The sequence below is a fragment of the Papaver somniferum genome, unplaced genomic scaffold, assembly GCF_003573695.1.
Source record: "Papaver somniferum cultivar HN1 unplaced genomic scaffold, ASM357369v1 unplaced-scaffold_154, whole genome shotgun sequence".
Lineage (NCBI taxonomy): Eukaryota > Viridiplantae > Streptophyta > Magnoliopsida > Ranunculales > Papaveraceae > Papaver > Papaver somniferum.
The window spans coordinates 5,890,705-5,905,572 of NW_020624820.1; the positions used below are offsets into that span (position 1 = coordinate 5,890,705).

Sequence of the window (14,868 nt, forward strand, 5' to 3'; positions counted from 1 at the left end):
TTTCCAATCAGTGAACAAATTGAATCACCTCTATTCTTTCTTTTCCCATTCACCTGTTTTACTATTGCAGAAGTGATTGATTTCAATATTCATCACCCTAGGGTTATGTTGATTAGGATTAGAACTAGCAGAGGGTTATGTAATTGGAGATTAAATGAGGGGAATCTTCACTGTGAGCTTTCAAAGCGGCGGTTATGTAATCGAGTGTTTTTTGTATTGGGTTTAATGAACCGGAGAAGGTGAGGATATTTTGGGTAGTTGACCAATTTTTTTTTCTCTGCCACCTCTATACAGCTGGTGACTTAGCTAACTGACCTTGGACAGAATATGCAAAGAAAGTAGGTTTTGCTAATTTAATCTCTATAGGGGAGGTAACTTAAATTAGCGATCTTGCCAAGGGAGGTAACGCAAATTACCCCAAAACTATATCTTTATTTCTAGTCTACAATAAGTCAAGTCTCGGATTAGGATAGAAGTGTGTAGTTGAGAATCATACATCACTGCATTCTACCATTTGAAGGTGAAGATCAACCGAAGATTTTGGAAAACTTCTTCAACAAAAGGTAAGTGAAGACCGAACCACCTATTTCTTAAGTTATGTTCATCCTTCTATCTATGAGACGATGTCGCATGACTAATTAGACTATCGCAAGTATATCAAGAATTTCGAGTCAAGTTTATCTTGGTAATTCGTTCTCGAAATATAAATGACTAAGCTCAATGAACATTTTCTAGATGAATTTCGGTTAAGAACAATTTATTGTTCATAATCTAAATCGTGATTCAAGATTATCATTTGAAAATAGCCTGGAACAGTGATATGTATTATTAATGTTATTTGGGAATGTTTCCAACTGATTTAGAGAGAAATATAAAACTACTGTAAATCTGGATACATGACAATATACATACCAGTTTCACATACTGGGAAATTGTTATAAGTCCGGAGCCGCAGTACATGTACCCAGTATACGTATTGGCGTAGGTATAGTCGACAACAAATTTTTGGTACAAATACCCGGTATCCATACCATAAAAAGTATGTTGCTCGTGAACCAGGAATGACACGCATACCTAGTATGTATACCATAAAGGAACTGTTGGTTTTGAAACCGGTGTGATATCCATACCCGGTACGAACCAATTTTTTTTTGTGAGTTCCTGAATCCATTTTTGTCTTAACGGTACACATACCCGGTACATGTACCATGACAAAAATAGTCATAAACAAGGTTGAGTACACGTACCTGGTACAAGTACTTGCACTGTCGAATATTTTCAGATGTACAAATAATTATTTCTGTGAGATAATTAACATTTGAATAAATCTATAAAAACATTATATAGACATGATTGATCACATTATAACCTATGGTTGTGACCAAGATTATAGTCTTAAGTGTTAATGAAAATGATTAAGCTTATGGTTCAATCGGCTAGTTTCACTAACCTTTCATGAACAATGTATTTGTACACGGTTTGGTTACGGTTTATCATAACCGGAGTGTATATCTTGGTATGTTAATATCATTTCAAAGATTCTTCTACTGGTGGATACTGTTCGTTTGGTTCCAAAGCTATCTTAGCTTAATCCTAAAGCAACATATACTTTGAAAGTCTATATAAGGGAGAACCTCAAGCAACTGGGATTTTTGAATCCCTGACACTATTTTTTGTGAAATAAATGGGGGTACCAAAATACACCACCAACTTTTTATTAGGAAACCTGTATGGACAAACCTAAATACAATTCCGAGAGTTCACCTTAGTGATCTCAATCGAGGAATAATATTCAGAGTTATATCTCTTTCTCTCACAATCCGAAAGTTTTATGGAGGTACGTGAACCCGATTTATGTGTGAGAGTACTTTGGCGATTCCAAATATCAATTTCCAAGTATCAATCAAGTTGTATCCAACAAACAAGGAGGGATGTATCTACTTTGATTGATTAACGTACAACCTGTGATATTTCAATTATAAAGATAAACAATATAATGCGGAAAAACAAATAACATAGACACCAGAAATTTTGTTAACGAGAAAACCGCAAATGCAGAAAAATCTCGGGACCTAGTCCAGACTTGAACACCAATTTGTATTAAGCCGCTACAGACACTAGCCTATTACCAATTAACTTCGGACTGGAATGTGGTTGAGACCGAATTAAACCCTCACAGCATTCAGTTACAATCGCGCTCCTTACGCCTCTTAAATCCCAGCAGGACTCCGCGCAAATGATTCCCTTAGCTGACGTCCTTTACAGCTAAATAGAGAAAGTGTTTAGTCGGATTTCAAATTATCTTAGCTTGAATTTTAAGCAACCTTTAGTCTTGAAAATCCATAAATAGAGATGCTCTTTCAACTAGGAAATTCAATCCCTGACACTTTGTGTCCTAGTTGATATCTAGAGTCGTCCTTTATTGACCTAGGTTTCCTCTAAGAAGTATAATTACAACTAAAAGACTTCACTTGAGGATTCGTGAAGCAAGGTCCGACTATCTTTTACCTTGATAATTTGTGTATCCTGATCTTTCTTTTCAGTTATCGAGGTTCTCAGAATCTCTTTTAGGCAAGATAGATAGTTATCACAAATTTATCTTTGTATCAGAATTTGTGATTCCTCAAGATAGATATATGAAAACTATTCTTAATTGATAAGTTGAAGATTATTGTTGGTAGATGGTAAAGAATCCATGCTTCTCAACTGACTTTATGTAAGTGTTCCAGATTTGTGAGGATTGATTGCTTTGTCTATTACAAAAAAAATTCCAAGACTTGATATTTCATCTAAAGGGAAATCAAATAGGCTTATCTGGTAGAGGAAGATTGATATCGAAAGTATTCACATAGGTTGAAGCCACTCTTAGGATGTAAAGGATGTCAGCTAAGGGAATCAATTGCGTAGAGCCTTGCGAGGTTCAAGAGACGTAAGAAGACGATCGTAACTGAATCTCTTTGAGGGTGGATTTGGTTTTAACAATATTCCAGTCCGAAGTCTTATAGTAAGCTACTATATGTAGCGTCTTAATACAATTTAGTGTTCAAATCTGGACAAGGTCCCACTGTTTTTCTGCTATTGCGGTTTTCTAGTTAACAAAACTTCTGGTATCTTGTGTTTTTCTTTTTACGCATTATATTATTTATCTTTATAATAGGATTTACACAAGTGGTACGTATTCAATCTTTGTAGATACTTCCATATGATGAAGATCAATTATGAGACATGTTTCTTGTAGAATTTGTATCTTGAAAGATAGATAACAAGTTTTATAATTGACAGAATTCAGATCTGAATATTTGGGTACAACTAGATTGATCTTGGATATTGATTTTTGAGATCGTCCAAGTACTCTTCTTAACAATCAGGTCCACGTAGTCTATTGTCTGGATAATCTGATTGAGAAGAGATAAAGATATAAACTCTATATACATATTGTTAAGGATCATTAAATTGGTCTATTTATTATTGTATTAGGTTTTTGTTCGTACAGGTTGCCGATCAAAAAAATTGGTATTGTACTTGGTACCCTCTCCTTTTCACTAACTACTAGATATAAGTGCTAAAAACTCTGAATCGGTTTCAAAAAACGAAATACGCATTGGCTCATACAACAAAAGATGGTTGGTCCAAGCCTAGACCTCTGCTATTTGGCTTAAACTATAACATACTTTTGTTATAGGGAGGAGGTTTTGGGATCAAGGGAGTGGAAAACTCGGATTCAACTCACTGACTCACAAATGAGTTAGATTTCTAATATTTCAGGAACAAAATATCCTTTAAAGCTTACTCATTTTGTTACTTTTATCAACCTGCAGATTCACAATGAGTTATGTTTAGTAAGTCATAACTATCAACAACCAAAAACTCTCGTGAATCCACCCAATTTCATCTATTAGACACTATCATATAACTATATTCTCATGACTGGCATATAAAGGGATTTTGAAGGTTGGGAAGATGGTTCTCTTGTTTTCATGTATGTCTAATAAGAAAAAACTTGATTGTAAAACCTTGGTTCTGTAGTACCATTGGAAGAGAAATGAAACATTCACGTTCACAATTCGAAATGCGAAATAAAAATTTCTCTACAATGTAGAATGCGGTGAAATATAGCATCTCACTACCACCAGAGAGACGGTGAAATACGACGTTTCACTTCCATTTCATTAGTGGTGAAATACAAAAGTCCATCCAACCAATACGCATAATAATAATTGATGTACCTGAGACTGAAGAAGACGACGAGAACAATTTGCAGTGCCTCGGGAAGCAATATAAATAAATTAATAGATCAATGCTCATGAAGATAAAGATACTGAGTAATAATATGAATTGCGTTAGGTTTTATTCTATATTTAGTTCTTTATTTCTTGTAATAATTTCTTCACTTTACCTTCCTTGCACCATGGTAAACCAGTGTTCCATCATATCCACTAACCGCCAAAATGCATGATTCTTGAAACTTAGCTATATTCACATTAGATTGTTGGAGTTATCCCACTCTTTTAAGAAGTATATAGGTTTTTCTTATCTTCTTTCATGTAGTTGGATCTTGAATTTTTATCTATAATGACCATTATTAACAATCCCAGTGGCTAAGCTCAAGACGCAGCCTAGTGACAATCACAAAACTTAAAGAAATCTTTTAAATCTCATTTACGCTGAGTATCGAGCAACCCTGGTTTCACGTTATTTAGAGGAAACGAGAACGGGGCATCAAACAATCATGGCAGGTTACATGTTTTGCTTTACCGATTTCAGATTAGGTTTTTTTCTTATGGAAAGTTCATCTGATACTGCATTTCTTCATCAATATATCTATCGATTTTGTATAACATAGTCAGCTGCTCAGGTTGTTAATAGAAGTTACCACAAGTATTTGAGAAATAGAATAAAATCAATTAAAATTGTGTGAAAGATCTCACAAATTGAACTAAATTATACCATCCCGAAATTCTTATGAAAGATTTGAAAAAACAAAGTTTCTAGGGTTTGGTCGGAGAGGAGTCGAGGAGGAACAGAAAAAATTTGTTTGGATTATACGAGGAATGGTGTTGTATGTTGGGAAAAATATCGTTTGGTCCTTTTCAGGTGGTCCCATGTCTGTTTAGTCCTTTGGAAAAACGCCTTTACTGTTTGGTCCATAATAATTTAAAAATATAAAACAGACAAAATTACCCTTCCATGTTAATTTTTACTTATTTTCTTGTAGCAGTTCATTCGTCAAAATGAACTCCTGTTAATTTCTACTTATTTTTTCAGAAAACATATAAACCAAAGTTCATTCCAGAAATGAACTCCATATAAAAACCTAAAAAAACCAGAGTTCATTCCAGAAATGAACTCCATATAAAAACCTAAAAAAAACAGAGTTCATTCCAAAAATGAACTCCATATAAAACCCTAAAAAAACAGAGTTCATTCCAAAAATGAACTCCAAAAACCTAAAAAAACAAAGTTCATTCCAGAAATGAACTCCATATAAAAACCTAAAAAAACAGAGTTCATTCCAGAAATGAAATCCATATAAAAACTTAAAAAAAACAGAGTTCATTCCAGAAAATGAACTCCATATAAAAACCTAAAAAAAACAGAGTTCATTTCTGGAATGAACTGCAGTAGCATCATCTTCATCATCTTCGTCATCTTCAACAGCAGCAACAAACATCATCGTCTTTAACAACAACGGAATTTCATCTTTAACACGAGCAGCAAAATCAAGATCAAGATCTTCAACATCAAAATAAAAAAAAAATACATCCACATCCTAATAACATAAAAATCTTCATGGTCTTCATCGTCTACATCATCTTCAACAAAAGCAGCTGCAGCAGAGAAGAAAGAAACACAAAATCATCGCCGTCTTCATCATCTCCATCTTCTTCAACAGCAGCAGCAGCAACAACAAATGACGAAAAATTCATCATCTTCAACATCAACAATAGCTACATAGAAGAAAAACCCAAAAAATTATCATCCTTCTTCATCGTTTTCATGAGCATCAACAGAAAAAAGAAAAGAAAAAATGGAGAGAGAAACTAGATCTGAAAACAGAAGGAGAGAGAAAGTAAATCTGAAATAAGGTATTTTTTTATTGACTTTTTCTATATATATGGTCCCAAAAGGGTATTTCTGCCACTACCTAGTGACAATTACATCATCAATGACGTTACCCTAAAACCAAACCATAATTTATAGGACCAAACTATAATATATTTTATCAAAAAAGACCAAACAGACAGTTGACTAGACTCATCCTAATATTTTAGTTCTAGGACTAATAAGTATTTCCTACGTTGTATGTTTGTGCGGTCCTCGAGGATAGATTTGTACGATCCAATTGTTTAGACTCAGTTTCATCTAATTCCGATTTTTCAACTCCCTTTATCCAAAAGCCCCCTCCCTGTAAAAAAAAAAGTGAGCTATAATACCCTCACGGCCTGTTAGACGTTAGCTAAAGCTAGAAATCAGCCTTACTCGGTCACTCCTTAGTCACACACACGCAACTCTTGAAAGCAGAAGCAGCAGAGGAAGAAGACGTTACAGAGGCTGGAGAAGAAAAACCCAAACTCGTAATAAACAGTCAAAGATAAGGTAAACTTCGTACCTATCCTTTTGTAAAACCACTGAAAAAAATCTTTTTTTTTTTTTTTTTGAATTTAGAGTTCCATTATTTGTGAAAAATTGAGTGGTATTGTGTGAAATCTATTATTGTTATTGTGTTTTCATGACTTAATTTGAAGATAATTTTTATAACCCAGACTTTATCTTCAGTTTCCTCCGTTAGGGTTTTGATTTTTAGTAAATTTTTTGATTATTACAGATTCCACTACTAATGCAGGTCTGCTGAGATATTTACAAACCCTAAGAATAACATGAGTGTACAAATTGGTCATACTGGGTTTCTAATTAAACCTAGTTTGTTTGTTTCACACCCTGAGTTTTCTGCACTTACATTCCATATACCACAGTTGAATTCATCATTATCGTCTCCTCAAATTACATTTTCTAATGTGGATAAGAGAAATGGAAATGGGTCTAACACTAGAGTACAATATTCAGTTGCTGAGAGAACAGTTTCAGAGTCATCATCTAGGTCGAATTCGAATAGGAGTTCGAATCGATCAGGAGGACGGAAACAAGGGGGTTCTAATTCTACAACCCTTTATAGTAGACCTAGTTTATTAGAAATGAAGAATGATAGAGTAATAAACCGTGCACGGGTTTATGAGTTTCTTAAGAGTATTGGTATTGTACCTGATGAACTTGACGGGTTAGAGCTTCCTGTTACGGTTGAGGTTATGCGTGAACGTGTGGATTTTCTTCATAAGCTTGGTTTAACTATTGAAGATATTAACAATTATCCGCTAGTTCTGGGGTGTAGTGTGAAGAAGAATATGATTCCAGTGCTTGATTATCTTGGTAAATTGGGTGTGAGAAAAGCTACATTTACGAATTTTTTGAGGAGGTATCCACAAGTACTCCATTCCAGTGTTGTGGTAGATCTTGCGCCGGTTGTTAAGTATTTGCAAGGAATGGATATAAGGCCAAATGTAATTCCTCGTGTTCTTGAGAAATATCCTGAAGTTCTTGGGTTCAAGCTAGAAGGGACAATGAGTACATCAGTGGCTTATTTGGTAGGGATTGGGGTTGCAAGAAGAGAGATCGGAGGATTATTGACAAGATATCCTGAGGTACTTGGGATGCGAGTTGGAAGAACGATCAAGCCTTTTGTTGAGTATCTTGAAGATCTTGGGATTCCGAGACTAGCTGTAGCAAGGTTGATTGAGAACCGACCTCACATGCTTGGATTCGGATTAGAAAATCAAGTTAAACCAAATGTAGAAGCACTACTGGAATTTGGTGTGGGAAAAGACTCACTTGCTTCCGTAATAGCGCAGTATCCAGAGATAGTAGGACTTGACCTGAAGGAAAAGCTTATTTCTCAACAGACCTTGTTCAAGTCGAGCATTGATTTGGATCCCGAAGATTTGAGCAGAATGATTGAGAAAATGCCACAGGTTGTTAGCCTAAGTCGGTCTCCATTTATGAAACATGTAGACTTTTTGAAACACTGCGGGTTCTCTTTACCACAAATGAAGAAAATGGTTGTGGGTTGTCCTCAGTTACTTGCACTAAATCTTGATATTATGAAGCTTAGCTTCAATTACTTTCAAGAACAAATGGGTCGGGATTTGGATGATTTAGTTGAATTCCCAGCTTTCTTTACATACGGTCTGGAATCAACGGTAAAACCTAGAGACCGGTTAGTTAGAAAGATGGGTTTGAAATGTTCTCTTGGATGGCTTTTGAATTGCTCGGATGAGAAGTTTGAAGAACGAATGAACTACGATTCTATTGACTTGGAAGAAATGGAAATGGAGCCATCATTTAACATGAATTCATTGTTAAGCCCGAGAAGAGATGAAGACGAATTCTCTGAAGCTGATGATGTTGATAGTGAAGATGATGATTATATGTAATGCTAAAAATATCAGATTTCATAGCCAGTCTTCAAACAGAAGTTGTAGAACTTGAAGCAAAGAAAAAGGTTCACTTTGACACTGTAATGTCAATTAGTTTAAGTGCTTTATTCTGTAAATTCTCGTTTTGATGATGATTTGTAAACCTGTATTCTTATATCTATAGTTATTTACCAAAATTGTTGACTGAAATCTGAAGAAAATGGAAACAAAGATAACAGTACAAAAATGGATTTGTTTTGCAAGTTGGTAACATATACAAGGAACTTCTTAAAGTTTTTTCTTTTTTCTCATACAATCAGCTGGGCTAAAGCCCAAAACCAAAAACAGAAAACAGGCCCAAGGCCCGATACCTCAAGAACACTTTTTTCTTTTTTGATCCGGTCCGCGAGTTATAACCCAAAGGTGTCACTATCCATCCACAAAAAACCCGTGAAATCAAAAATAACACAAAAACCCAAAAAAACAAAATTTGATTTCATCATAAAATTTAATGAAACTTCGTAGAATTTGATGAAACCAATCATAAAATTTGATGAAACCAATTTTGAAATTTGGGGTTTTTGTATCAATTTTTAAAAATTTGGGGTTTTTGTATCAATTTAGTTTAAGGTGGAGTTTTAATGAATCCCAACATTTGAGTGGGGTTTTTGTACCACAAGTTTGGTCGCCTTGGGTTTTTATGACTAGTTTTGTTTTTGATCGATTCAAAATTTGATGCGGGCAAGTTCGGAATTTTGATCGGTAAAATATTCAATGTCGGCGAGTTTCGAACTCTGGTCATTTTTTGATCGATTTAGAATTCGATGTTGGTGAGTTTCAAAATAACATGGAACTCAGAATTAAACTGACTAGAGACCAACCTGATAAACTTGCAATTAGGATGAAGACTCGCAAGCTTATCAACAGCGCGATTAGTTTCCCTCTTACAATGATTAAATTTGACACTTACAAAACTCTTTAATAAAAATACAAATCCTCCTCCAAACATGCAATAGGTTATAAGGAGGTTGAAGAACAACAGAATAAACCAGAGTTGCAAAAGACGAGCCAACCCGATATCAGATCAATGAGTCTTGAAGAACAAGAACAAGCTTACACTCCTATAGAGACAAGAGGGAACATTTGTCGGATTGCTAGTTCAATTCGGGTTTTAACTAGTTTGGGAATCACTCTCACTATATACAAGCTAGTCTAATTAGTTACGCGATAAACGTCTCAAGGAGAGAAAAGTGAATATAACTTGAGAACTAGGTGGTTCAGTCTTCACTTACCTTTTGTTGATGAAGGTCCCAAAAGCTTCGGTTGATCTTCGCCATCAAACGGTATAACGAAAATGATGACTAGTTCGTTTCTCAAATACCTCTATCCTAGACCGAGACTTAACTAATTGTAGACTACAAATCAAGATATGGTTTTGAAAACTAAATTTGATAATAAGCTTTAGATAACAACACTTGTGAGTTCGACCGAACAATTCTCTAACAATCTCCTCTTTGTCAACTTTAGTGACAGAACTATTAATACATATGGATAAAAAAATTAAAGCTTCGAAAAACTCCTCGATCCATCATGCCTTGGTTTCCTTGGTTTCTTCAACTCTCCTTGAACTCTTCGTTATTTCAAGTTGTTGTGATTCTGAATGTGTTCAACTCAGCATCGTTGTTGTTGAAGATCCGTAGCCATAACAACTTTCGTCGTTATACAGAAACATAGTTGTTTATGGGTAAAAACTATTTCTGCTGGTTTTGGTAAATGTGGGTGTGTGTATGAGAAACAAATCTAAACCTTAAACAAATGCACTGCACGGGAGTACTTTAGATTCGAGAGATCAATCTGTACAATCCTGGCCTAAACCAATAAATGGCCGTTCCAGTCTTGCTTCGGTCACAAAGTGAAGGAGAAGGGTTGGTCTTAGGGAGGGAAGCGAAGAAGGTGTTGAGATCAGAATGGTTAACTCTGAAGGTGTGGTTATTTTATGACTTGTATTAGAATTTGGAACTGGCTTTTGGAATGTAAGCTATCAGTTCTTTGGTGTTTTCTGGATACTGTGATGTTGTTAACCAAAACTGTTGTTTGGTTGAAATAGGTAGAACCTATTTATACAAGTCATATTGAACGCACCCTGATCTCATAGAAAGTGGGAATGATTGAGTGATGGAGAAATGGGGTCGTGTGTAAATTCCAGAAACCACGTTCCCACTATGAAGGAGACGGGTTAGTTTACACCCACTACATCTTGCCGCTACTAACTTCCCGGTTTCTGACACTTTCTTATAATGGGCGTGTTGCACGCCGCACGCTGTAAACCGCCAGATCAATACCCTGATGAGTATCCCCAGTTTGTGACATGTTTGATGTCTCGAGTGTTTTCGTGGAAAACGTGTAGCAGATTGCTATGTGTGGCAATTCAAAGTCAAGAGACTTGCCGCAGGAGAATAGCATGTGGCGGTATTAGTCTTGTCTTGGCTGGTGACATAAGACTTGCCACAGGCCTGTCAATTCTGTGGCAAATTTGGACGGCTGAGATTATAACTCATGAGAAAGGGTGGCCATGGATTATGGCCACATTCTGTTGGCGCCCAATAATACCACAGTGGCGTCATTGGTACATGCCAATGGCATAGTGGCATATCTAGTGCACGCCGGTGGCACAATGGCATGGTTGGCATAGTTTGCGCATGCCAGTGGCACGGTGGTGCAAGTAGCGCCTGGCGTAGCCATGGCCGCTAGATTTTGGCACATTGGTGTTAGACCCAAATATGGCTTGGCAACATTAGTTATAGTTTCCTCATCAATCCCAACTCTCTGGGTAGCATGATTAGGATTGGTTGGCGTAGCAACTTCGCCTAAATTAGGGTTTGGCATGCCGAAACCCTAATTAGTGCGTGTGGCATGCAGTCGCGGCATGGTGACGCTCTTTTGTGCAAACGGCGTCATAGTCACGCCAAAGGAACTATAGTAAGGCCATAACGTGGAAACGGCCACAGGAGAAAGGGCTGCTATGAGTGGCTATGATATGGCGCCATTCCTAGGGTTTTCTGGGTCCCGATGGCTCGTGGCATGTTGTGGGGCCCAAAGTGGCGTAATTTGAGCCACAACTGGAAATTAGGGTTTTGGTTAATGCGCCTAAAGCAGAGTCGTGCTTCTGACTAGAAAAACCCTAATTTAAGCACATCATGGTGTTGGAAACGAACATGAGGTAGGTTAGCACGTAGGCGCTCTATTTACGGCACGTTAGCATGTTTTGGCATGCTGCCACAAAGTGGCACGCTTGGAGCGACGGAGTGGCATGTTGGAATGCCGTTAAGCTCATTTGCGCAACATGACACGTTTGGCATGTTGGCGCGATTTTTGGAAAGCCAATGGCTTTGTGACCATTTGGCGCAGTTTGCCTGGCAAGTTTGGAGCAACCTGATTGGTTAATATAAGAGAGGCCGGCCAAGCATGGGTGTGGCCAAACTTCTAGTGTGCGTGTGGCGGATTTAAATTGACCTGATTGGTCTATGGGAAATAGGGCCGGCAAGTATGGGCCCAGCCAGCGTGTGGCGGGTTTAAGGCGACCTGATTGGTCGATGGTAAATAGGTCCGGTCGGGCAACATGGGGTGTGGCCAGTTGCAAATGGCGCCGTCTGGCCTAAGGCGTGGCCACACCTCCCTTTGATGCTGCTCCCATTCCACGGCTCCTTTTATTTCTTGTTTTCTGATTTCGGGTAGGATTTTGTACCTAATAATCCATGGCGGATCAATTGCTTAGTTAGCTTAAGCTTAGTTTTGACCAACGGGGTCTAATACATTGCGCAAGACGCAAAATCCTAATTTTTGCAAATTAGTCAGGGTAATATTTGAATTTTGTGAATTATCAAAAAATTGATTTAATTCTACGTGTTGACACAGAGTTCTTTAAGTTTATTTTCAGAGAGCAGTATGCTTTCTGATTGAGTACTTTTATGCAAGGACCTTAACCTCGATACTTGGAAATTCGTGCTACCCTGCTGCGAGTGAACACAAATTGTCATGCCATATCAATATTAAGGGTTCGGCCGAGGAACATAGCATAGGAAAAATACTCGGAAGTCTCCGGCATTAGTGAGTAATACAGCTAGGAGCTTATATACTCATTAGGCTCTATACTAGTGAACAATTCATCTAGGATCTTGAGTTTCAATATAATATGAAGAGAGACATAGGCACTCATCAGATTTTGATATATTCTCCAAATTCCCTGCGGAATATAGATCTGATGCTGGGTCAGGTAGATAGACTTTTACAGTTTTCGCCCTATATTAAAAACCACCATCAACATTAAGTCCCCTGCTTAGCATGTAACAGTGGCATTGTTGCGGGGTAAGAATGAGATGGTGAAAGACAATGATAACAAATCGAAAGGGCAGGACATGAAGAGGTTACCAGGAAAAAATACGAGTGACCTTTGGCAAGAGGCATGAACAGTCTGTGATTTTTGTGTCAAAGCGCCTCTGGCTTGGACACGAAGTACTGGTGTTACTGAGTGTTGGCGCCGCAGAGCATTTCAGGTTGAGCGGCTGGCTTAGATATGGAGTATTTCAGGTTGAGAGGCTAGTGTTCCTCGTGCTGGCGCGCTGCTGGTTCGGTCATGGAGGTTGGTTCCATGGAGCGTTAGCGCTGCGGGCCCATATGCCTTCTTCCTTGCATGGTCCAAAAGGAAAAATCTTCCTCTACTCGAATTCCAAAAGCGCTATGCATATAAAAGGGCGTGCTAACTTCCTCCCCTTTCATTATTCACTCGTCTGCTTCTTGTGTTCGTTTGCAGCAGCTCGATCATATGTGTGCCAATCGTCTTCGTATTTTTATCCTCGACTGTAATATCCATGAGTAGTTGATAAAACTTGGACATCTAGCTCGGTATGAATGACTTTCTTTGTTAGCGGCGGTAAAGCGAGCGTCAAAGAAAACAAAGCAATCTCCAATAGTTATAATCAGCAGCAAGGCGAGCTAGGAGAACTCAAGGTAGGTTCTATTTTCTATTTTGCGCATGTAGCCTCCCAACAGTACCATCGATCTTCTCCAGAATGTGTAATAAGGTTCTGACTCCAGAAGAATGAGCATCTAACCTCTCCAGTAGATTTCAAAATTTACCAAACTCGATTGCACTCCTGGGATGGATGGATGAAATATATGCTCGGCAATGATCATGTCAGGGATAATCTTGGAGAGTGTAGCTGCATTGTTGATTCATCTTTGACTTTAAGTTATTTAGTGTACGTACTGCTGAGCCGGTATCTGGAAGGCTTATTCTTTCCTTTCTGATTGCGGTGATGATATGTTGTGGATGCTTGTATGGTCGAAATCTTTCGGAACCGCTGGGTGAAGTAGAAGAGATGAGAGGCGTTGCGTTGCCGACGTGCTGCTATCAAGTCTCCAAGGACTTCATTCCAAGCGACATCCTTCGAACCATCTTCTGAGTCTTGGACTATTGTATCGAATAGGATGCGATGAGCAGTCCCCAGTTACACTTTCGTATGGTCATAGATCCGATGGCGTGGCCGGATATGTGAATACCTTCACGGCGTGCTTTTGGAATCTTTGATGCACGTGTACGCTTCATGTTTGAGGAATTCTTCTGTTGTATTTGCTGGTGTTTTAGGGTGAAAACGATTTCTGCTGATTTTGGTAATTTCGGGTGTGTGGGTGAGAAACGAGTTTAAACCCTAAACAATGTACTGCAAGGGAGTACTTCAGATTCGAGAGATCAATCTGTACAAATAAGGCCTAAACCAAGAAATGGTCGTTCCAGACTTGCTTCGGTCACAAAGTGAAGGATAAGGGTTGGTTTTGGGGAGGGAAGCGAAGAGAGTGTTGAGACCAGAATAGTTGATTCTGGAAGAGTAGTTGTTTCATGACTTGTTTCAGAAAGTGAGAATCTAACAGATGGAAAGCTAGAAAATATTTTCTGAGTGTTGTATCCTCCTGACCTGAACTTGTCGTTCGGTGGAAATAGTAATGCCTATTTATACCAGTCGAAGTGAAACGTACTCTGGTCTCATTAAGAAATGGAAAACTGGTGAGTAAATGGGAGGAGGTGGTAACCGGTAATGCCTGGAATTGATGTTCCATAAAAGAAAGTGTTTCACCATTACTCCCTGTATTTACTAACCGCCTCATCCTTATGACACTGTCTTATAACGGGCGTAATGTACGCCGCACGATGTAAACCAACAAACCAATACCCAATGAGCATCCCCCAGTTTGTGACATGTGTTGATGTCTCGAGCGTTTTCATGGAAAACATGTTGCAGGTTGTTGTTGTCTGGCAAGTTGAGCTTGAGAGCCGACTCGGTGGTGACCTTCGACGATCGAGATTTTGCATCTTAAGAGGAAAGGTAGCCGTTGATTATTGTAA

The 14,868-nt window shown here is 38.0% G+C and overlaps 1 protein-coding gene across 2 annotated transcripts; it reads left to right on the forward strand.

The window, feature by feature from the left end:
* The first annotated feature begins 6,437 nt into the window (after positions 1 to 6,437).
* LOC113336888 (transcription termination factor MTERF4, chloroplastic-like) lies at positions 6,438 to 8,665 on the forward strand. 2 transcript variants are annotated; one of them, XM_026582582.1, is made up of 2 exons: positions 6,438 to 6,597; positions 6,827 to 8,665. In XM_026582582.1, exon 2 carries the CDS (start codon positions 6,879 to 6,881, stop codon positions 8,484 to 8,486), a length of 1,608 nt encoding a protein of 535 aa, XP_026438367.1. In that variant the 5' UTR covers positions 6,438 to 6,597; positions 6,827 to 6,878; the 3' UTR covers positions 8,487 to 8,665. The 2 variants fall into 2 exon arrangements, with proteins under 2 accessions (XP_026438367.1, XP_026438368.1); XM_026582583.1 differs by having other exon boundaries at positions 6,444 to 6,597; positions 6,845 to 8,665.
* Positions 8,666 to 14,868: the final 6,203 nt, after the last annotated feature.